At 42.6% G+C, this 25,767-nt stretch overlaps 1 protein-coding gene across 18 annotated transcripts in view; it reads left to right on the plus strand.

Moving 5' to 3' along the window:
* The window catches only part of MAGI2 (membrane associated guanylate kinase, WW and PDZ domain containing 2), a 1,262,944-nt gene that overhangs the window by 1,180,303 nt on the left and 56,874 nt on the right, over positions 1–25,767 (plus strand). For 15 of the 18 annotated variants that reach the window (XM_070265334.1, XM_070265337.1, XM_023640142.2 and 12 more), the window contains one exon: positions 19,933–20,071. In XM_070265334.1, the coding sequence (XP_070121435.1) occupies positions 19,933–20,071 (139 nt within the window). Of the gene's footprint in view, positions 1–19,932; positions 20,072–20,674; positions 20,973–25,767 lie in introns of those variants that run through there. The other 3 variants (XM_070265332.1, XM_070265335.1, XM_070265336.1) reach the window with 1 other exon arrangement.

Below are 25,767 nucleotides of genomic sequence, written 5' to 3' on the forward strand. Positions count from 1 at the left end.
CCTAAATATTTCACTAAGAAAACGGCAGGATGGCTAAAATAATCCCACTTTTATTTATATGATTAGTTTAATTCTTTGAGGGAAAAAAGACTTTTCATTGTCTAAAGACCTCTATGGATTAACTTCTAATAAAACCTTTGTCTGCAAATTACAATTAAAATATTTGAGTTAGTAATTGGTGCTTAATGCATTTCATGATACTTCACAAGTGAAGTGGAGAGATAAAGTGTAGGTATTTTTCTTAAACCTGAATCTGCGTTAATTCTTCACTGTATGTAACCTAAAGATTTTAGAAATCATTTGCAATTGAACGTGAATTTGTATTTGAAAGTGAGGGTCAGAGTGAGACGCTAGAAATCTCCAGGCCTACAAGATTTCAAGATTTCTATCCACAGCTAGAAGGACCCACAACTGAAATATACAACTATGTACTGGGGGGATTGGGGGAGAAAAAAAAAAGATTGGCAACAGTTGTTAGCTCAGGTGCCAATCTTTAAAAAAAAAAAAGATTTCTGTGTAGGGCTGTAGTAATCGAAATGATGGGAATGCTGGCACTGTGTGGCCACGTTGACCAAAGGACACTGGGGGAGCCCAGAAGCAGACCGACAGGTATGGAGACGCAATATGCAGCTGAGGCAGCCTTACAAATCAGGGGTGAAGGGCAGATTCTTGTTAACTGGTATAGGACAAATGGTTATCCACACAGATAAAAACAAATCTCAACTCATACCACACACAAAATCATCTGGTTCATGCCATCCACAAAAATCAACTCCAGGTGGACTGAAGACAGAGAGTGAAAAGCAAAACTATTAAAACTTTTAGAAGAAAATGCATATATTTCATCTTGGTTGGGAAGGATTTTTTAAATGTCACAAAAAGCCCAAACCACCATAAAGGAATATTACTGATAAATGTGAGTCCATTAAAATTTTAAGCATCTTTATAACAGAACACCGTGAACCAAGTGAAAAGACAAGCCTCACATTAAGAGAATATATTTGCAATACATAAAACAGACAAAGGCGTGCTATCTGGAACATATAAATAATGAAGAACTTTTATGAATTAATAGCAAAAAGACTACCCAGTGGGGAAAAATGGGCAAAGTACAAGACGAAGAAATTTATGAAGGAAGAAATCCAAATGGCTAATAAGCATCGGCAAAGATGCTCCACATCAGGAAAAAGCAAATTAAAGCACTAAGATAGCGTTTCCCATCCATTAGACTGGCAAAAATTTAAAAGTCCAGCAATTCCAAACATTGGCAAGGATGTAGGGAACTGGGAGCCCCTACTCGCTACTGGTGAGAAAGTAAATTGGTGCTGCCAATTTAGAGAGCATTTTGGCAACATCAAATAAATTTGAGGGTGCATATACCCTACAAATCAGCACTTCACTGCTACGAGTATACCCTGTTCTTGCTCGTATATTCCAGGAGACATTTTCAACAATACTTATTGCAGCAAGGTTTCTAATAGCAAATATTGGGGGTGGGATCCTAAATGTGTATCAGTAGAACAAAAAAATAAAGAATCTTTATATAATGGAGTATTATATAGTAGTTAAAATGAATGAACTATATCCTCTACATGAATAAATTTCAAACATAATGTTGAGTGAAAACCCAAGTTACAGAGTCACATATGTAACGCAATTTATGTAAAGTGTAAACACTTGCAATATTATGTATTATTTATGGATATGTCCATATGAAGTAAAAGCCATAAGAACAGGAAAAAGAAGAACAAAAACCAACTACAGAATAGCAGTTGCCTTTGTGAGGAGGAGAATAGATTCAGGAAGCATGCAGGGGCCCCAACTCCATCCATAAGATTTTCTTTTTTATGCAAAACAGTTTGAAGCAAATATCACACACAATGTTAACCTAATTAAAATCTGGTTGGTGAGTGCAAGGGTAAATGCTTTATTACTCTCAACTCTGAAATATTTTAAAATATTACATAATTTGAATAGAAACAAATGAAATTTTTCATCACAGAATTATTAATCTGAGAAGGGTTCTCAAAAAATCAAGTGTGAACTGCACGCCACCCTCAGATCAATTAGCGCACAAGTTATCCAAGACAAGTAGTTGTCTTTCCTAAATTTGAAGCCCTGGACCATGGGTTAGCAGACTTTTTCTCTAAAGGGCCAGAGAGTAAATATCTTTGACTTTGTGGACCGTACAGTCTTTGTCACAGCTACTCAACTCTACCGTAGTGATACAAAAGCTGCCATAGGTAATATGTAAATGAATGAATGTGACTGTGTTCCAACAAGATGTTACTTAAAAAAACAAGCAGTGGGCTGGATTTGGCTTGTGGCCATAGTTTACCAAACTCTACTCTAAACTCAGAAAGCCCAGAATTCCAAACGTTACCTTTCAGTCCCGAATATAACCGCAATCATTAGTATTTTATATGTTCAAGTTTAAATTGAGTTGAAAAGTCTCCTGTTGAATAAAATTTAACATAACTAACATCTATTGCATGCTTACCTTGTGTCAGGTACTAAGTTTCCATGCACCCCCTGTATGATCTTCTCAACAACTTATGAAATAGACACCATTGTCATCCCCATTTCCGGATGAGGAAACTGAGACTTACAGAGGTTAAATGACTTGTCTAACCTCTCTGAGTTAATGAGTGATGTTAGTTATGAGAAGCAAACCCAGGGCTCCTGATCCCACCAAAGCCCGTGCTGGGAGTCACCTTGCTGCACTACATACCTCTGTGTTGTCCTTCATGTCTTCACAACATAAACTATCTAATGTAAACAGTCACAATAAGAAAATTAAAACCTGTGTCAGAATAGAACCTGGCACATTGGGTTCTAATGATAAACACATATTATACACATTCAGTAACCCATTTTTTTTTTTTTAGAAAATCTTGGCTAACAAAGACTTAAGAAATGAAAACAAAGTCACTTTTAATCATTCAGAGTGAGGATGAGTAGGTAAAATTAATAGATTATCCACCAGCTTCATCCAGCTCCCTGTTTTCATTCTGTTATTCGTCTCCACGTGGTGTGATGATAGAAGACCCCAGCCTGGATCTTTCCAATTATCTAAGGAAAAGTGACTCAGGCCACAATTGAGGATAAAAGCCTAAGTCCCTATATTCCGTTTAGAAAATCACCAGTAGTGAGGCCAGCCACTTCTTTGGGGCACCTGTTGGGAGCTGCTATTTCACAGAACCAGTCCTACTGATTTGTCCTTCCCTACACTCTGTCAATATGGAGTAGAAGCAATAGTTTCTCTTTGAGAGAAAACAGAGTTTGTGAAGCCTTAACCATTCCTTCTCTCTCCCCAACCCCCATGAGGGAAAGAGGTATTAGACTTGTTCTCTTCCCCTCCTTCAAGATAGGGAATGCTTGAACCATCCTTGCCCTCTACTCCATGCGAGACTGATGATTGTTTCTTATCTGAAAGTGGCTGAGCTATGGAGTTAGTAGAGACCTTAGTGAGCTGGGGAAGGGAGAAAAAGACAAAGGAATGAGAAAGCAGAGAGGGAGTTCCGGGGCAGCCTACGTTCCCACCATTTCCCATGGGTTGAGTGGACACTACAGAAGGTTTTTCAGGACTTAAGCTATCTTTATAGTGGGATATGTTCTGGCCAAAGGACCCCTGCTTAAAGAGACTATAGGTTGTATTACTCATGGTGGAGGAAAGAGGTGCTGAACGGAAGAGAAAGAGGACAGCCTTATCTGTGTCTCCCAACATGGACAGAAATCTCCACATTGGGCCTTCCAAAGAAGTGACCCAAAGCATCCTCAGAAGAGAGGCAACATTTGGATGTCCACAAAGTGAGCACACAATTAAGATCTGCCACACAGAGAACAGCAACAAAAAAAAGGAAAGCAGACTTGCCACCAGTAACTCCTATTCTCTCCAATGAATGTTGCCCCCCTTAGATTATCCTGCCCTCAGAGATCCTCTAGCAGACAGGAGAGATAAGGAAGAAGAGCAAGGGTTTGTGGAGAGAGGAGAACAAGACCCTTTCCCTTTTTAAGTAGCTCAAGCCTTCAGCCTAGTCTGCAGTGGGAGTGGGGAGCTTTTAAGTGAAGGTAAGGTTGCAATGCTAACTGCACTATACTTTTTTAACAGCTAAGAGTGTTGAAAAATAATGCAGCTGGAATCCTACCCAGCAGGAGTGGGTGGAAGTCAACAGAGCACAGCTGGTAGGAGTTATTGGAAAAATAAATCAATTGCACATTTATACCTCAGCGACTGGAAACATTTTCATCAAACAAGTTACATTAACAATGTGATATCCTTAGAAAACAAAGGTGATTAGAAAACAAGGATTCTCCGTCAGGACAAGCCTGCAGAATTGTTTTTCTACGAATGGGGATGAATTTGAAAGTCTCCATTCACCCAGTCTTGTTGGTGACAAGCTGCCCATATTTGTAAAATGACTAGGCAGCATCACACCAAAAACAATGCAAGACTATACAGGGACAACGTAGGAGGGATCAGCCTCCAAAAGTAGCAATACAATGGTAAACTCAGGCAGGTCTGAGAGGTCATATTGAGAGAGAGCCAAAGATTACCGGGAAGTACAAGAAACTGAACAGAAGAGATGACAAGGGCCATAGTCCAAGGCAGGAACCAAAGAAAACCAGAAAATACTCAAGGAAGTGGAAGACAGGATCAGAGGATGCATCATGAAGTGGATCCAAGTCATTCTTGAACGCCCACCCATACCAAGTCTTAAAGGTACCCATCCAACCCAAATTAAGGGGTACAGTTAGTGGCAAGGCACAGCTCAAGCTAACTAACCACGCAAAGATTAACCTGATATCTTGGTACCAATGGCACTCACTATGCATTATCCATAAGTTAATCAGCTCCCAATGTAAAAAAAATTTGAATTAAAATTTCACTTCTCAAAGTTAATTTGAATTTTTCTTTGTTTTCTCTAGTTCATAGAGAGTAGGTTTCCTTGTTTGTTTGAAAATTGAATGAGGTAATGCTTCTAACGTGCCTAGAAACTATGTGGCATAAAACTGTGTTCAATAAGTGCTGATTACTATGAAGGGTCAATTTTTTCATCTGGGTGGTTCACAACTGTGTAATAAGCTCTTGGGTAATTAACTGAGAGCTTAGTCTAGAGGCAGAAATTTAAATGCACGTATGTAGTAGCTTAAGTGTAAATGTTCACACAGAGAGGTTGAAAATAATTCGAGTCCACTTAGGATGCATAATAGAGTAACATCACTGTAGCTGCCTTTTTCGAAATAATTAATTAGGAAACTCATCAAATAGCAGTAAGTGGTACTCTGGGCTCTGGCTGTGGAGGGTGCCTCATGGATGAGAGCCCCAACTGCAGTCAACTCTCATGACGTCACATCAAATTGCATTTCTTGTCTCCACCCAGTAGTCTATGCATTTCGTTGGAGGCAGGAGTCATTTTTCAAGAATTTGGTGAAGGGTAGAGGGAGCAACCTGACTGTGAATCAAGATATAAGTGGGAATGTCTCTTTCTGAAAATGGCTGACTTGCCGTGGGATGTGTGTGGAATTCCGAGAGCCACCGCAGTCACATTAATCAGACAGTTATTAACCTAAAATGAGTGCAAAAAGTGCCTTGCAAGCTACAATAAACCAGAGGCTTTTTATTCTAGTGATTTAAGAAAGCTTTACATTTTTATTTCCAATTAACCTATCAATAGTGATGTCACTTAAATACTCCTAAGGAATATTATCTCCTCATTATTGCCAGAAAACACGCTGCCCAATTTCATAGCTCAGCTGCTCTCATGCATGGATGGACAATCTGAATTAACAGGAACAGAAACAAGATTTTTAGGCACTCGGCTACAGTCCCAGTTGTAAAATTTAAGTAATTAATATGTGACTTTAAATAGTAAAAGAAAATAAAGTGGATAATGTTTGTTTTGTGCATCAAAATGATAGTGATACAATGCTACTCTAACTTCCTATTTATTCAGTGTTAGCACACCAATAGAAAAATTATTGTAATCCACACACTCATTGCCAGTACAATTGAATATTGTGGCAATGAGTAAAGATTCTCTGGAGAGCTGTCTTAAAATTAAGCTATTTTAAAAAGACTGTATTTTCATTACGACCGAACAAAGATCGTCAACGCTAGAGACACGAGTTTTCCTGCCTTGTATACATACTCCTTGTGCATGTTCAAAGTAGGCACAAGGACATCCATTATTCTGTTGATCTGAAACTTCGACACTACAAAAATAACATTTATTCAAGGAGAAAGTAGCTGAAGGAATCAGGGAAGTTCAGACCCATAAAGTACTGACTAGATTTATTCACAATTATAGGGATTCTCATTACAACGTTAATCAGACTTTCCGTCTCATTCTACTCTTGCTTGAATGAACCTGAACCTCAAAGCTATTTGTGACACATGATGATGTGTGTATTTTTAAACAATATCCCAAAGGTTGATAATAAATCACAAACACTCAACTCTGAACTAAGGAAAAATCTACTATTACGCCTTACTCCCTTCCTCAACAATGCTGAAGCAGCCTCTCAGAGAGTAAGAAGTTCTGCGCTTAAGAATCGGAGAACCTGTGTCTTGTCTTGTTATCTCCACTGATAAGCCGTGTGGCCTTTCACAAATCTTTATTCCTCCCTGAAGCTCAGAGCCCTTGCCTTAAAGTAAGGATAATAGCAACCAGAGATAAAGAGATTAATAAGATGCTCCTTGCCCTCGCTGCCCCCACCCAGGGATGGTTTAGTGGGTGTATTATCAGTAACTGCTTCCTTTATTTACCTTACCCCAAAATCAATCAATCAACCAATCGTTGTCTCTTTTGTTTGATCACTCTACTCTCTCTCGCTCACTCTCTCTCACACACACACACACATCAGTCAGTACTGTGCGACAAAGAATATTGTAGAAGTGTAAAAACGTGCTATTTGCCCTCAAGCTGTACACTGGGAAATATATTTATAAATCCCATAGGAATTTATTTCCCAGTGCTTCTCACAGGACTCAGGAAAGACAAAAATTAATACGTCTGGCTTCAGCCGGCTATGCCAGCAAAGGGGTCGTCACGCCCAAAAGCAGCGAGGCCTCCACCTTGTGGCTGGGGCTCCTTCAGCTGGCTCCTGGCAGAGCAGTGCCAATTCTAAACTTCCTTCTCACTGATCGTATTGTTCTTACTTTTAGAGGCTTTTTCACCTGCTTCGTATTGTAACATGTATCCGGGACTTCTGTTAAGCCCTTGTTCTCCCAGAATTCAAGGTTAGCCTTGGCCAAAATGAAGTAGAGAACATTTATCTACTCATAGAAGAAATGTTTATGAAACTCTCACCCTGTGCTAGACACCTTAGTCAACAGAGGAAAAACAAGCGTGAGCGAGACACAGAGCCGCCCTCAAAGCGTCTGACCCCAAAGCCCCTTCTCTCTCAAACCCCCACACCCTCAACCCTCCACTCCCTCCAAGACTCTCCTTCTTCCGTTAATCTTTTTATATCTTACACTGTAATAATTTTTGTCCCCACTACAAGTACATTTTTATTATCTACTATTTCTAAGGCAATGTGTTAGCTACTACTACAAGGTACAAAGATACAATCCCTCTTTCGAGGAGCTTATAAGTCAGTTGGTGCACAAATGGTGGTGGGGAGGTAAGTACACAGATAACTAGAATAAGAGGCAGGGTTGCATTAAGTACTGTAAGAGAAGCGTAGCTGAAGTAGAGTGGACCCTGAGAGAAAGGAGGTCAGATCGCCCCAGGCGTGACCAGAGACGGCTTCATGGAGGGTTTGAGTGGCGCCTTGGAGAATGGGCATGATTACAAGATGAGACTGGAGGAGTCAGGGAGAATGGCAAGAAGAACCAGCAGAGGTGAGGGCAAGAGCAAAAATGCAGGGTGAGAGAACTCCATAAAGAGAGGAGGAATGAGAAGCGTGCAGATTAAACCCAGGAGATGGGTGGGGATGAGCTAGGAGGTCAGGGAACAAGGTCCCGGACAGTCTTCACACTGTGTCAGGAGTTCGGATTCTTCTCAAGATGCAGGGGGCAGGAGGTGGATGTTTGAAGAGGAGAGAGACCAAAGCAGGGGTGAGCTTAAAAAGATGATTGTGACGACCATATAACCCAAAGAAGAGGGAGAAGAGAGGAACAGTGAACGGAGAATGGGGGCCAGAGCAACGGGAAACGACAGGCCACGGCTGGAGGCAGAGTGGAGTAGAACTGATGGAGTTTGGAAGCTGACTAGAGGCAAAGGCAACTCCAAAATCTTTAGCAATTTTAAAAAGCACATTCAACCCAGTAAGCCTGATGCCGCTTATCTTTCTATAATGATATCTTCAGAGACTACCTGTGTAAAGATGAAATATTAAAGCAAAGTTTCCAAAAACAGCTTCTCCAAAATGGGCAAGCTTACCGCCACCTGATTTTTCTGTCTTGTTCTTGAATTATTTCTTAAAGCCTTTGTCTTAGTCTGTTCAGGCTGCTAAAACAAACTTGGATGCCTACAAACTGGGATGCTTACAAACCACAAAAATTTATTTCTCACAGCTCTGGAGGCTGGAAGGCCAAGATCAAGGTGCTGCCAATTCAGTGTCTGATGAGGGCCCGCTTCTTGGTCCATAGATGACGTCTTCTAGCTGTGTCCTTACTTGGTGGAAGCGAGCGAGGGCGCTCTCTGCGGTCTCTTTTATAAGGGCACTAATCCCATTCATGACAGCTCTGTCCTCACGTCCCTATTCACCTCTCAAAGGCCCCATCTCCTAATACCACCACCTTGGGGTTAGGATCTCAACATATGAATTTTGGGGAGACTCAAGCATCTAGACCACAGCGTCTTTCATCTGTCGTATTCATTCATTGTTTTAAAGTCTGTCCCGATCTCACACCCACCCCACCCCAGTGTTGTTCTTCTTTTGTTCTGCCTCCTCCCAAATTCCTTCTCTTTCCTTCTCTGCCCTATTCTGTGTCTTGGGAGACTATGTCTGCCTCATAGCATCACCCAACCTCTTGTCCTCTAGTTTCCTGTTGGATTTGGCCAATGAGAAGCACTGGCAGGAAATCTGAGGTCAGGAAGAGAGAAAGTGTATTAATTTTCTACTCCTGCTGCAACAAATTAACCCAAACTCAGTGTCTTAACACCATACAAATGTATTATCTTATAGTTCTGGAGGTCAGAATTCTGGACTGGTCTCACTGGGTTAAAGTCAAGTTGTCGTGTCAGCAGGGCTAGTGCCTTCGTCTAGGAGAGAATCCATTTCCTTGCCTTTTCCAGCTTCTGGAACCACCTACATTCCTCAACTCGTAGCCCCATCCTCCATCTTTAACACCAGCAGCAGCGCATCTTCTGTCATCTTGGACCTCTGCTTCTGTCCTTCCATTTTCTCTCTCTCAGACTTTGACGCTTGTGAGTACATTGGGCCCACCCAGGTCATGCAGGATAATCTCCCCATGGTGAGATCCTTAACTTAATCGTATCTGCAAAGCACCATTTGCCATGTAAGGTAATATATTCATGGATCGCAGGACTAGAGGTGGACTTCTGTTGGGGGGACATGATTCTGTCTGCCACAGAGAGGTTGGGGTACTTCCTACCCCTGTTGCTCTGCACCTTGGCGCTCGAGCCTGACAGCACTCCTCCCTCACAACTACAGCTCTAGTCAACAGCCCCTCTTGCGTTGTTCTAGCTCTCACTAGGCCTCTGGAATTTCCTGTCCTTCCACAGGGTCTACCAGACCAGAGCTGGTAATGGCATCTGCTATACTTATCCTTCGGTGCCTCAACAGCCCTCTTTGGTTTCCTCAACCCTGCCTACTCCTCTGAAATAGTCCCATCGTTCAATTATCTTCAGAATCCCAGCTGCCTGATCCACCCGTCTTGGTATACCTTTTCACACTCTAATTCACACTGCTAACATGTCAGGTCTATTACTGGCACACACACAAAGTAAATGTAAATGCAGAATGCGAGTAGGTTGGCTGGAGGAAAATAAGGAATTGTTATGCTGCGCCAATCCCACAGCCATCGCACAAAGCCTAGTGCTTGCATCTGGAAAAGCAATATATCTGATTAGATAAGAGTGCAGAATAATCATCCCTCATTTTCACTCAATTACACCCAGGGAAGGGAAGTAACAGCCTACATGGAATCCACAACAGAAAGTTTCCCCTTTGATTTCCTCTTGTTTATTTTTCAATCAACTAGGGAAACTGACTTCATGAGCTAACAGAAGTGATTTCCGAGCAGCGGGATGAGCGGCTAGCTGAGCTGCCAGTGAGCTTTCTGTTCCTGCTCAGGCGGATAATGTAAGATATTTCCCCAGTCTCCTCTCCTTGCCTGAGCAGTCAAACCAGCATATGAAAATGGAATGGTTGTAGTGATTTTTTCCTTCATAGTAAATATTTCGCTTCAACCAGTTTATTTTTAAAATCTCTTTCTTTGCCTTCATGTTGGTTGCCACCCTTGCAGTTACCCTGTCCTAGCTTAGGGTTTGGGCCATTTGCTGAGCATTCAATGAGATTCTTTTCCTAAGAACTACTTATCTAAAGTCATAGAATGAAAAATAGCATTAATGTCCTGTAAGAATTCCTAAAAGGCAGTACTCACCAAACCAACAGGAGATTTTTTTGAGTTTTTAACCTCTCCGTGATGTTTTCAGAAATAGGATTTGCCTCATTTCCCCATTAAATATCCTCAGTAGTTCAGCTACTTCTCTCCTAGATCCAAGCTTACCACTGTTTCATTTTTTTCTCTCATCTACCATTATGGTGATGATGATGGTGATGATGATGACAGTGATGGTGATGATGGTGATAGTGATGATGATGATGGTGATGATGATGATGATGATGATGGTGATGATGATGGTGATAGTGATGATGGTGATGGTGATGATGATGACAGTGATGGTGATGATGGTGATAGTGATGATGATGATGGTGATGATGATGATGATGATGGTGATGATGATGGTGATAGTGATGATGATGATGGTGATGGTGATGATGATGATAGTGATGGTGATGATGATAGTGATGGTGATGATGATGATGATGGTGATGATGATGGTGATGGTGATGGTGATGGTGATGATGATGATGATGATGGTGATGATGGTGATGGTGATGATGGTGATGGTGATGATGGTGATAGTGATGATGATGGTGATGATGATAGTGATGGTGATGATGATAGTGATGGTGATGATGATGATGATGGTGATGATGATGATGATGATGATGGTGATGATGATGGTGATAGTGATGATGGTGATGGTGATGATGATGACAGTGATGGTGATGATGGTGATAGTGATGATGATGATGGTGATGATGATGATGATGATGGTGATGATGATGGTGATAGTGATGATGATGGTGATAGTGATGATGATGATGGTGATGGTGATGATGATGATAGTGATGGTGATGATGATAGTGATGGTGATGGTGATGATGATGGTGATGATGATGGTGATGGTGATGGTGGTGGTGATGATGATGATGGTGATGGTGATGATGGTGATGGTGATGATGGTGATGGTGATGATGGTGATAGTGATGATGATGGTGATGATGATAGTGATGGTGATGATGATAGTGATGGTGATGATGATGATGGTGATGATGATGATGGTGATGATGGTGATGGTGATGATGGTGATGGTGATGATGGTGATGGTGATGATGGTGATAGTGATGATGATAGTGATGGTGATGATGATAGTGATGGTGATGATGATGATGGTGATGATGATGATGGTGATGATGGTGATGGTGATGATGGTGATGGTGATGATGGTGATGGTGATGATGGTGATGGTGATGATAGTGATGGTGATGATGATAGTGATGGTGATGATGATGATGGTGATGATGATGATGGTGATGATGATGATGGTGATGATGGTGATGGTGATGATGGTGGTGGTGATGATGGTGATGGTGATGATGGTGATAGTGATGATGATGGTGATGATGATAGTGATGGTGATGATGATAGTGATGGTGATGATGATGATAGTGATGATGATTGCTACAATTAAAACTAAAAGACTACATTTGTACTGCTTCAAGTTTACAAGGGACTTACGTACACTGTATAGTATTTGATCATGGTCAGGCTTGGTTGACATAAATCATGAAGCCAAATTCAAAATTTTTATAGATTTTGTTTAAATTTGGTTTAAATAACAAGGAGCATAGAATCAAAAAACAGCTTCTGAAACATTCCATCTTTCAATTGTTCATCCATCCATTGCACAAATATATATGGATATTTCCCATGTGGCTGACTCCCTGACTTTGAGAGCTTGCAAAGTAGTGATTGCCAAAGGTTAATGCTTTTAAAGAAATGCTGAGGAAACACACCCAACCCAGACTGGCAGGATCACGGAAGGCTTCCCAGATGTGGTCCTATCTGAGGTTTGTCCCAAGAGAAGAGTAGGATTCAGCTATTTGAAGGCTGGAGGGCAGATTCTAGACAAAGGGAACAGCATGTGCAAAGGACCAGAAAGAGAAACACTTTAGAATAGTGGGAAGAGATTACCCAGAGAGCATGCACAGAGCAGGGGAGGAAAGCAGAGCAGGGGAGGTCTTGAAGAATGGACCATCAACACCAATTAAAAGCCCTAGTAGAGTAAGGATACTTAGAAAGAAGCAATCTAGTAAAATTGTCTGTATGAGATTAGTGCTGTATTTGACAAGGAGAAAAGGAAGGTTTGGTGAGAAACATACCAAATTGTCATTTGGAGTTGACTTCCACAACTGGGCACTGCATCATCTTTAAATTTCACATACATTTCCATGTTTTAATGGAGAGGATTTTAAAAGCAAGAATGAGAAATGGAGGCTCCTGGATGGAGAGGTCCCCGTGAATCTCCCCCAAAGCTGGCCCCCTGATTTGAGTGACCAGCCGAGGCACCACCCCTGCCATGGGGTAGTATGCCTACGTCAAAGACTGAACACTTTTTGAGCTGCGACTAAATCTTTTCTAAAGGGTGAATACACAAATAGTAAAAATGTAGAATAAGGTACCTCACCCACCTCAAATGATAACCCATCAGAATTCTGCAGCAGCCCATCACCTCTTATGACCTACTTGTTCCCCTCACTATCATGAGTCTTCTAAGCAGGTATCTGCTCAAGCATAACCTTGGTTAAGGACTTTGCATGTCCATAAGGGCTATTTCCCGCTTCCATGTAGATGAAGTTTCCTGACAGATGTTGGGATGTTTTCTTTTTAAGTGATTACTGTCCAGAACAAGTACAAAGAGTCTCAGACAGTTTTCAACATATACATTAATTGAGGCAAATAAAATTCACAGAGTTTGAGTGCTCTCACACATGTGTTTTGATTTCCATTTGGGTTAGAAGTTTCCTCTGGAGAAACCTGCTGATTTGATGGGCTTCTGTGCCTTGCTGAGGCAATCGTGCACAAGGGTTTATAACAAAAGCCAGGTCCTATAACAGGAGCCTGGATCCCATTTAATTCCATCAGAATTCTAAAGGAAGAAATGGGAAGGTTAGCCAAAACAGCCAGTGCAACCTCTTGGAAAATGTCTTTACTGTAATGATTACTAACTTATATCTAACAAAGGTTAATTGTGAAAACAGCCATTACATATTAAAGGTCACCATCAAGTTGAAAATCAGCATGTGCTTTGCTCCAGCTGGGCCACTAGGACCCAGGTGTCCTGTGGTTGGAGCACCTACTGATGATGTCTGTAGCAGGCAGCAGCCAAGACCCTAATTCTGATTATTTTTCCTGACACTTTACAATTTCATTCAGACTCATCCTCCCTTTCTCTTTCTCCCAGTCCTTTAGCATTTGTTTCCCATAACTTTACCGTCTCTAACAATTTCTGTAGGTCACCATCACTGAAACCTCATTTGGTCTCCTGAAAGTGCTATTGAAATTGATTTGGTTTGGCTGGATGTGCCTAAGGCAGTATTTCAAGAAAGCTTTAAGGTATGCCAAGGTGCACTGAAGCTGAACTTACTATGTCATGAGAACAAAGACACCTCCTGTAACTGCAAAGCAAACCTAACATTCATTTACTCAACTGGGACTAACCAAGGGTCTCCTTGTCAGGAATTGTATAGATGACACAAAGACAATAGGTATGTTCTCTGCCCATTGGAGGTCTAGAGTCTGCAAGAGAAACCAGCCTATAAGTGAAGAAACTAATGGAGCTAACCTGTGACCTCAGATCATTAGCCATGAAAAGGGTCCACAGCTGAGTCGTCTATGAAATAAGGAATACAGATATCCATTGTTTGTTGATATAAAATTCTAGGGAAGCTCAATTCCTCACACCTAATTATAATCTAGGACCATTTCAGTTGCCTATAGTCATGTGAAATAGGTTCTTGTGGTGCGATAGCAATATGAGGAGAAGTGACTGATTACAACCAGCTGAGCATGTCTGTGAGCTGGCCAACCAAGTCTTAAGCAGGATCTCCCATGATTCAGGGCTAAAGTAAGCCCAGGATTCATCTGGTTCTGATAAAGATTTCATTGAACCAAATCCAATACTTTCTATATGACATGGCTACAAAGACGATACAGTACAGAGTTTACATTTTTTTCTTACAACTTGAATTACTAACCACTGTTGACGAAAATAATCCATAACCAATTTATAAATGAAAATTTGGGTGAGTTTATTCTGAGCTAAAATCTGAGGACCATGGCCCGGGGCCTTTCTTCCCAAAGGAAGAAAGGGCACCAAAGAAGTGGGGTGCACAGAGTGGTTATATACCCCCTTCCAGGACATTTCACATATGATTGAAATGTCCCTCCCACAATAGTCACAAGATTGTGCTTTCGGCACAGCGCTTGATGGACACAGCAGGTAGTGGGTCTGCTATCTTGGTGGGCGTAGCAGGAGGCAAGTCTATTGTCTCAAGCTGGGTGGTCACAGGTGAGTGCAGCAATCAGTTCCTAGCCTAAGGAAAGATGCTTAATCCTTAAGGAAATGCCAACGTTGGGAGGGGAAGGGAAGTTGCACCTTTATCTCAAAGGCCTTTGTTGTTTCCACAGGGAATATCTAAAGCAGATATACAATGCATGCTCAACGGCCATGGTCAGGCCCTTTTGGAAAAACAAGGTCAGGCCGAATTAGGTTTACACCAAATGGCTTCCTCATATACTCCAATATATCCTATTGCTTGCCATTTTTTTTTTTTTAAGATTTTATTTTTTTCCTTTTTCTCCCCAAAGCCCCCCGGGACATAGTTGTATATTCTTCGTTGTGGGTCCTTCTAGCTGTGGCACGTGGGACGCTACCTCAGCGTGGTTTGATGAGCAGTGCCATGTCCGCGCCCAGGATTCGAACCAACGAAACACTGGGCCGCCTGCAGCAGAGCGCGCGAACCTAACCACTCGGCCATGGGGCCAGCCCCCTATTGCTTGCCATTTTTATTTGTCACCACCTAAGAAATATTGAAACTTTTACCTTCACTTGGCTTGGCCTTCCCATAAGAAGGGAAAACGTTTTACCTACAGAGCCCCAAAGGAGTTCAAGTATTCGGTAATAGTCGTGTTAAAGAAAAACCTGGCACAATGTCTGAGCAGAAATATATAAGTAGAAATGCTGACCTTGTTAGGCCATGCCAAGAGGCGGCCTTATCGCAGTCCGCCTTGCCCCTAAGACATTGCTGCAAGCTTGTTAGTTGCCCCAAGGGGACCACAGATAAAAGTATTTCGTCCATAGGAAAAAAATGAACGCCTAGAATTCATCTGAAGTCCTTTGGTTAGTTTCCTGAATTTGACATCTCCTTGACCTGCACAAAGCAACACACACGCATTCCTGAACTGTGGGTCTCAGTCTCTCTCTCTGTCTCCCTCTTTTCCCTCCTCCCCCATCTCTCTCTCTCATTCTAATAGAACTTGGTATTTTAAAGATTCTCTAAGAACAAGTGCAGAAGATCTTTAAAGTTTCATTTTGGTAGCGTAGCTCAGTTGAAGATAGCTCTGTGATGGAAAGTTTGGAAAGAGAAAGACTACATGAGAGTCACGGCTGGTCTTTTTTCCCTCATCCCCAAAAGGCTGCAAATTTTCCATGGGTTTTCTCAGATTAATTCCCGGCTGATTCACATGTGGTGTAGGAAAGTGATGCTGCTCAGCTCGGCCCGCTGGCAGCCACAGCGAAGTCAGACGAGGTCAGGACCTCCTCTCTTTCTGTGACATCTTCTCCTACATCCAGAGGCTAAGGGGATGAAGGTGAAAGGACTCACATCCCAATCTTATTTAGGGAGTTCCATTTAAAATGACTACACATAATACTGATAGTGGAATCGAAATGAAAAATGAAACCTCTTTGCAGTTTATGTCATTTTTACAAGAAGAGATAGGAGTCCTGAGGCTGGAACTGGCCTGAGTTTGTTACCACTGACACTAGGCCCAAATGAGTGGGCCCGCTTTTGCAGTCTGCCCAGGATACCTGGTAAGATTCAGAGTCTATGACAGTGGCAGCATTCCCATCTCATTAACTGACCAGCACCCCCTCCCCCAAATGTTTTTTCTGAATTTGGTAAGATCTGGACTATTCCCAAACTTCCGTTGCTCCTGATGAGGGAGGAAATCAGCAGGCTGCCTTCATGGGTACCCTGGAATGGGGAAGGGCCTGGAGAAGGAGGAAAGTTCAGACGAGGGGCTAAGGACCCTCGATTCAGCCGGCATCAGACTTACATACATAGAAAGGGGGCCCTACGTAGAAAGCTAAAACTGTGGAAATCTGCCAGGCCAAGAGGTCAGCTCAAGCTCCTGGGAACTCAATAAAAACCACATTCCCAACTCTCCCTGATGCCCCATTCCCGAGACTCTGCACAGGAGACGTCAGCCCGGCCCCTGTGCAGCCCTGGAACCCTTTTGAGCTGCCCACACAGTCTTCAACGGGCCACTTCTCTTTCCACGTGAATCTTTTCTCCCGTAAGTCTCATGAGCTCTTAGTAGGGAAAAGAGAAAATGAGAAATACACAAGAAAATGGAAACCTCACACTTTCCGAGCCTCATCATCATGAAGGATGTGACCAGAGTGTAAAGGACGTGACTCTTTCTATCACACCGCAAGACTGCTTTCACCCGCCACATGATCCTTGCTGAAATGCCAGTCTTGAGACAGAGGTGTCCTCAGGTGATGATGGCTGTTGAGTTTTCATTTTTGGGGGGAGAGCGCTTATAACCCCCTCTCCCGTCGTTCTCACAATGAGCCGTGTGGAAATGCTTCGTTCACTTGCAAGGAGCTACAGTGCATCCCGTACAAGATACCCAGTCACATGGGACCTGGTCCCTGCCCTCATTTGCCCCATCATTTCTTTCCCACAGCCTCACAGTTTCTCAATTGGATGAACAAATGTGACAACCTCACAATTTCAGCTTCCTTTTTCAGTCTCCCACTTTCTCTCCAGTCCACTCTCCATACTGATGTCTCAGGGAGATTTCTAAATACCACTCTGCTTCCCTGGTCAGCGTCCGTTCCGTCTAAAATTTTCAGTGCCTCGCTGTTACTGCCTTTAAAGTAAAGCCCAAACTCCTGAGCAGCAGAATAAACTAGTGGCAGTTCCCCAAACATATAGCATGCTCTCAAATCTCAGACTCTTTGCATATGCTGGTCTCTATAACTAGAATGCTTTTCCTCCTCCATTACCTAAGGAACTCCTATGGATACTTCAAAACTCAGTTGAAATGTCGCCACCTCCAGGAAGCTCTCCCTGGCTACCAGTCCCACCCATCCTAAGTTAGATGCCTCTTCTTTCTGTTCCCTTAGCATTTTGTGAATGCCTCTGTCATAGCAAAGATATATGGAATAGTAATTGTCTTATTTACCCACTTTCTCTCCAACTAGACTAAGAACTTGTTGTAAATAGAAACTATACCATTTATCTCTGTATCTTATCTCCCCAGTAGAGTGTCTAGCACCTAATAGATGCTCAGAAGTTGTTTGATGAGTGAAGAAGCTCAAAGTCTAGGAGGGAAGACAGAGAAGCATAGCTCTGAAATGAGGCGAGATAAATAGCAGAGTGGGGTACGGTGATGAGTGAACAGAGATAGGGCACTTCTGCCTGAGAAGAAGGCAGGGTCTAGGAAGAAAGATGTCCTGGGGAGAAGAGGCGTGGGCTGGCCTTGAGGAAGACTGGGAGAGCACCAGGCCTGTGGGAGGAAGACAACGAGAACAGTGGCATGTGGAAAATATTGGTGGGAAGGTGACAGGAGAGTACTGGAACAATCCAGAGCAAGGTGTGAATTGAGCTAGGAGCCCAGCACGACCCCAGGTTTCTGGCTTGGGTGAGTGGCGGTGCTATTAAGCAGGATTAGGAATTAAGAGGAAAAACTGGGAGAAAGATGGAAAGCCCAGTCTGCTGGTGTTGAGTTGGAGTTGCCCGTTGGACATCTCCAACAATTGTTCAGTAATCAAGTGGATATGCGTCTGAAGCTCAGAAGAGAGTCTAGCCAGGAATGAAGAGTCTCTCTTTTATAACAACTTCACTGGAACTTTTGTTTTTCTTCTACAATTTAATACTGTGCCATGAGGTGTCAGTCATGGGTGGGACTCCTGGGAGAGGAATAATTGGTCCCACTTCTGCCACACACTTGGATATGTGGCCTCCAGCAAGCTACTCAACTTCAGGCTGTGCCTGTTGCCTCATGGAAAACAAGACAGTTAAGGAGACCTGAAGAAAAATGTTGCAAACATTGGTCCTAAAACAAATTAGTTTAGTCCTATCTTTCGGGATTCTTCTGTGGAATGTGGAAGTCATGCCAGTGAAGCCAACTTCTTCCATGGCCCCAAACCATACTTCCAAAGGCCACTGAGTACACAAAGGGAGAGTCTTGACCTTCCTTACATTGGAATCCGTTTTAGGGAGAGATGTCACTTCCTTGCTACAGTAAACACCTCTTTGTTCTTCCCCTCTCACCATTGTGATGGCAACTTTTTGTTCCTATTCTTGCCCAGCCTGCATCACCCGCCTGGATAATGCTTTCCTGCAGAGAGTTTATTTGCAATTCTGTCTGCATTATAGAGTTTAGGCTGAGATCTGCTTTGTTTGAGAGACCCAACCAAAATAGCGTTTTTGCAAAGCAACTCATTGTGCTTTTCCTGGCTAATTTATCTTAAATGACTTGAGCTGAACTGAAACATATTTTAACTCAAAGGTTCATGACAGTAATGGTACTGTGGGAGTTACATGATGTGCTCATGGTTGAGCCTCTTTTATTCCAAATATCTATTCACAAAGGCTAAATGGGAATTGCTTATGGAACCCAGCATTTCTGACAATTCAAGAGGGATTGGTATTTAACCAAACAGCTTCTGGCAATCAGGTATGAGCATGGCAAAGATTTAGCAAGGGCATTACTCATGTGTGGAGAATGGAGGATTTCATTTTTAACTCAAAGACTGTGATAGAAAACTCATCATCAAACTTGAATATCAACCAACCACTATTTACAAAGAGGCAATATCACAACAATGCCCAGGGAAATTTAAATGATGCATAACAAAAATTCTCAGTGAAGCCCAAAAACCAATCATTCCATCCAACACGCTGAATTGGAGTGCGCTACTCCCAAAGCTGGCACTGTGTTCAGTGAAAAGGCCTTGAAACAGTTACTTCTTGATTCAAAGCAAAGGTGCCAGCTTATTTAGAATTGTAGTATCTAATATATTCCCTAACTTTTGTTTTTTAAAAAAAAGGCTAAGTAGTTTAACTATAGCCTCCGCCATATTGGGTAAATATAAGTGACATGTCAGCATAACCTCCATGGTCTGATTTTTAATTTCTGTGAAGTTTGGTGGTCAGATTCAGGCTAGCCTCTCCCAAGCAGCAGCAGGCTGCGACCACATCGCTCAGATGCTCCCTGCAAGCTGGTAATCTACAGATGCTTTTCTAACCTGCTCGAAATGCAACCTGCGTTAAACCATCTTTGGTTGACAATGCTTCTGTCATTAACAGGTCGGAGATCAAATCATTGAAATCAATGGGGAGAGCACAAGAGACATGACGCACGCCAGAGCCATAGAACTCATCAAATCAGGGGGAAGAAGAGTAAGGCTGCTGCTGAAGCGCGGGACGGGGCAGGTCCCGGAGTATGGTGCGTGTCACGTTTTGATTCCCCTTTTTTCTGTTTTCTCTGAGTACTGTAAATGCCTATGCTTATTTATAAAACTACATCAGTTCTCTAATTCTACCTAAGTATATATTTAGTGATCAGTAGGTGTATATATACATATGTGTATGTAAGCATCAGGTTTATATGTGTGTGAGCTCTTTCTTTTGCTCCCTTCGCTAGGAAATGTTTAAAACAGCAAATGTAGGGCCTTTGCAGGGCATCTCTGAGCGTGCTGGGAGATCCAGCCACACTTATATATTCAGGCTTTTGTCGTTGGACTGATAGCCCTCTGTTCATTTGAGTCCACAGTAATTTATCAATTATTTCCTAAAATGGCTCTTGCATCAGACCGTCCTGTAGGATGCGTAACTGGGGTTGAGGGGACAAGCAAGAACAAATCTTCAGGACGTGAAGACCAAAATGTAAACTTGGGTTCCTGCAATGGTTGCATGCTTTGGCATTTTGGGATATTCCAAAAAATCACTCTGATGTTGGCTCTCTAGATGCTTCTGAGAAAGGCTTTCAAGTGCATTTTAATTCATAGATTTGCCTTCAAAAAGCTTTATTGGTGTTATTTCCCAACAGCCAATTTAAGGCCCCACTGACAGCTTGACTCCAGCATGTCAGAAACTGGCGGGTGGTCATTCCATGAAAAGAATCGAAACCCGAGCTGGTCTTTCATTGATCTCAGGGAGCCACGGAGAGACTGACACAGACCGACAGACATCAGTGAAGAGCAGTGCGGAGAATACCCATCCAGACTAGGGAAATGGGATCTAACTGCTGACGGAATAATTGCTCAAATTGTTGCTCTAGCTGACATTGACTCATTTCCACCCCTCCATTCCCTAGCCAAAAGCAAAATAAAAAATTCTAAATTGTACTTTTCTCTCTCACATTATGCTTTTTGCTTAAGTTACTTAATAATTGACTGAACACTTCCTTATTTAATGGGGCAATACAGTCCTGATTTCAGGCTGAAATACCTGCCTTCAAAGGCCCTTAAATACTTTGTGTTTCCCAGGTCTTGAACGTCCTAAAGCCTGCAAAAAGAGCTGGCAAGTCCTCCCATTAAGAGCCAGGAAGCACTGAAAAGTTTCTGTGGTACTGGCTCTATGCCCAAGGAAATATTTCATCCCAGATTCCCACCCTGAATGCTTGGACCTAATAAAATATTTTAAAATATTAATATTAGCAATAAGCACAGGCCTGATCTTGTTAAACGGCACTGGCAGTAATCCGTTGTAAAGAATATGAACTCGTGGAATAGAATAACTTCCTACACCCTAGAGCGCTGAGTGACTCAGTAACACCAACCTGACCTGGGAGCTTCTATCACTTCTGGAAAATACCTCATGTTAAAGGCCGTCTTTCACTCCCTGGCAACTGTTGTCTATACCAAGGGATGTTCATAGAGTTAACATTGTTCTGACAAGCTAATCTTTAAAAGTTAACCTGAACAACATGGCTGCCCTGAGCTTTCTATTCTTTTGTAGAATCATTATTCGGTCCATACTTCCAGCACCCACCACGCCGGCTGCTTGCCCACGGGAACCAGTTAGAGCAGTACTTCTGACCAGCCTGGGCATAACTCAAGCTGTAATGCCTAAGTATGAAGCTGCCTCAGACCATCTTTAAGAAAAAATAAAGACATGTTTTTGAACAAGACAAAAATTCAAGACCATGTCAAAATTATCTCATTAATTCTTAGCATCCAAAAATATCTAGATAAGGCTTAATTCTAAAATTAACCAACACAGAGAGTTCACTAAATATCTGGGCAGATTTTTGAGGGGCCAAGCATCAATAGTATTAACTCTAGCAGCATTGCAGGACTTCTTCTAAATTTATTCTCAAATGTAACATTAAATCATACTTGCTGGTAATGTTAGAGCTTGTCAGCTACTTTTGATGTTAGATTGACACAGATTTTGACTGTAAAATTACTTTAGAGATTATGTCACAAAAGAACAAATTTAATAGAGTAGAGCAATCTCTTTCAGGGAAGCAAAGGAATAATCATAAATGAAATAAACATTAGTTCTTCAGGAAAATCTAAACTGAAAGATGCATGGTTATGCATGAAAAAACCAAGAAGGTTAGGGATCAGACTGGCATCTTTGAGGATAGTGCTGTCAAATGATATTTCTGGAATCTCATAGGCATTAAAGAGGAGGGTGTTTCAGGGGTCCCCAAGACCTCCCCACATGCAGAAATTTGCTAGAAGGACTCCTGGAGCACAGAACAAACATAGTTGTACTCACAGCTAAGATTTATGACTGATGTAGTAAGGATGCATACTGGGATCATAAGAGGGAAAAGCACAGGCAGAGTCTGGAGGAATCCATGTGCAGCTTCCTTGTGCTCCCTCCCTCTCTCTCCCGTGAGGGGTCACCCAGAGGGGCACTCTTGCCCCGGCAACAAGAATACAGCATCATGTGTGATGGTGCTGCCCGGAGATGTTCATTAGAGACTTGGTGCCCAAGGTTTGTACTGGGGGCTGGCCATGCAGGCACCCTCTGCCTAGCACGCTTCAAAATTCCAGACTCCCATAAGAAAGGCAGGTGTTTGGTATAAACCACATTGTTTGTACAAACAGTTGAGGCACAGTGAGCCACGCTTGTCATTTAGGGAACGGTTTGTATTAATATAGGGGGCAATTTACCAGTCACAGTCCCAGATGCCACCAATGGCCAACCTTGAAAGCAGGCCTTTCTAAGGACAGCAGTCACAAGCCTGCCACATGCTCTTTCCTGCACCAGGAGCAAGCCAGAGAAGCGCCACGTTCACGGACTATAAAAATGACCCCAGTGTGAAAGGAATGCCCACAGCTAGGGAACATGATAATTCCTCCAGCATCAGTTAAACAGACTACATCATGAAAGGGAATTTTTTGTCCAAGATAAACTAGAGTATATTTTACTAAAATTAGCAAGAGGGAGGAGGGTAACAAAAAAAAAAAAATAACACAGCAAAAGAAAACATTGAGTTTACCAGTAGATACAACCAAGAATATAATCCACTTTGTCCAAATGCACCGTAATCACAGGAAAACTGAATTTTCTGTCAACTATCAGTTTAATCCTGTGTTTGTCGCCTTTTAAGATCCTAAATTTGCATAAAATCCATCCTTAAGAGATTGTGAAAGGGGTTATCAGAATCCACAGGAGACGTAAGCTGATAGGGAGCTGTTCAGACTTGACCCGGCGGCGGGGAGAGCGGACTGTAAAGACAAGGAGACAGAGACCCCACAGCGTGAGGAAGGGTTTCAGGTGATAATCACCTGCCCTCTGTCTGATAGCCCCAGAATTCGGAATTCAGAAGCAAGGCCCTTATCTGGACTTTTGGCCATATCAAGGGAAAGCTGATATCAGTCAGGAGAAATAGGAAACTCTCGCTCTGGGTTCTTAAGATGATCTGTGTCAGAGAGATAAGCGCAGATACAATTGCAAGAAAAAAATACCGGTGGTAATCTGTCGGATTGTTGACTAAACAAAATCAGTGTGAACACAAGCGAGCTGAGGAAAGGAATAAATACCCTCAAATATGCCACCCGTAATTACCAGGAGACTAATCGTCAGACACACCTTGGCCAGTTCAGAGGCATAAATCAACAGATGCAGCCAGGAAGGAGTGGCTGTGCGCAGAGGCTGTCACAGCTGCCAAGGGCGTGGGAAGGTGATAAGGAGTCTGAAGGAGAAGGTGCTTTTGCAGTTGAGTCCTTGAAAGGGCAGTTCAGGAGATAGACACTTCGACTCTACTCCACTCCTCAGGATAAGAACTTGTTGATCACAGACTCAGCGGAAAGCATGAGCTGACACGCGGCTCAGCAACAGGCAGGAATAAGGACACATCACTCGCCCATCCTGAGAAAGGAATCAAAAGATGATGCCTCGAAAGTAGGGCTCTCCTTAACACTGGTTGTTGCTGTTCGTATTAAATCTAAAAGGTTGAGAGAAAAGAAAGCATGCATGATGGTCTTAAAGCTGCACAGGAATAAATTATACAAATCAGCGCCCTGCCTTAGTGGACAGGTGTCCCTCATTAGCATTCGGGGAGCACAATGTGAACACAGCCTGATTTACACTCTGAGCCACAGAGCCAGGGCGGGTAGGTAGAGGCGCCATGGCATGACACAATTCCCCACATGCGCACTTCAGCCTAACGCGGAGCCTTCCCCTGGGTATACTTGCTGCTCAAATCTGACCAAAATAAAGCTAAACAGAAGTATGCCTTCCAGGCCTGGCAGGTGGTCTGGCCTATTTATTCTCTTACAGAGCGACAGGGCAGGCCTTTATGCCTAGAACGCTGAAGGCAGTCCAGCTGTAAAGGGGAGTCTCGCCGTCCTAGGGGACCAGGCAGGGTTATAAGGATTCTCAGAATGCCAAAGGCCCAAGGACAACTGACAGCCAGTGCCCACACAAAGGGAAAGAAATAGCCAACTGTGAATTAGACTCTGCCCACACTTCCATCTTCAAAGTTAATTGTGTCTTTAATAGGTTTTGACCTGATTACAGGCCTTTGGTAAATAAAATTGTTTACATTTTGTAAGTATAATAAAACTGCGTCATGTAAATAGAGAAAAGATCTGTGTGAGCCAATGATTACAGCTAAAGAAACGAATGGGCCAAATAGTTGTTTAGTTAAAGATCTCCCTTTAAGCAGTAAATAAAAATTATTTCCAAGGATCCTACCAGAGCCCTACTGAAGCAGTCCTGGTCCCTCCTGTAGTAGGCAATGTTGACTTGTTTATCCTTCTTTAAGAGTACACATAGACAAGTAAATGTTATCGGCATACCCTTACATCTTACAATTATTTTCTCAACAAATCCTTCCTTCCCTCTAATCATACAAAGATCACACAAAGATGAACTCCAGAGATTGCACCCCTCCCAAATATTCCATGTAAGACAAACCCTGTAATCAATATCATTAGGTAATATCCTGACTATGTCCTCCACCAAACCAGGATTTTCTGAGCACCCACTATGTGCAAGCACGGTGCAGGCACGGAAGGTGAGGTACAGTCCCGGCCCTCAGGGAACTGATGCTCTAGGAATGAGGATGCGTGTAACCAGAGATCCTAGCAGGGCGGTGACTCATCCACAGGTCTCAAAGGATCGCCCTAGTGGAAAAATTTAAGTGGGTTTTATGAACTGTTTGTGGAATTTAATAAGCACTTCTGGAGCATTAAGGATCCTTGAAAAGCACTTGGATTCTTTGGTTTATTAAGCATTTCCTTTATAAGATTTATACTAATAATTTGTGCTTTTTCTGAAGAAAAGACTTGCTAAGGATGGGTAAATCTCTGCCGAGAACTTGTCTGAATTATTCTAAATTCCGAGTTAGTGAGCCAAAACTTCATCTAGCAAATTTGTTTGTCCTTGCTCTTTCCCTCCTGTGGCTCAGCCTCAGGAGCCTGGAGCATGGTGACCTCACACCCTGAGGCTCGGTGGGTGCGCAGCTGTGCCCCCACCATAAAAGACGAGGAGAGTCTCCCTTCCCTTTGCCGCTTCCCCAGAGACCACGTTTATGGGCGTTTTAAGTGGTTTCATAGCCTTTGCACTAATTCACCTGCATTTTTAATAGGACAAAAGGCGGCTTACTTCAATCATAAATTCTGAAATTTAATTTCAGCTTCTGACATTCATGGTTGAGTGTGTCTTCCTTTTCCATGA

This window comes from Equus caballus, chromosome 4 (genome assembly GCF_041296265.1).
Source record: "Equus caballus isolate H_3958 breed thoroughbred chromosome 4, TB-T2T, whole genome shotgun sequence".
NCBI lineage: Eukaryota > Metazoa > Chordata > Mammalia > Perissodactyla > Equidae > Equus > Equus caballus.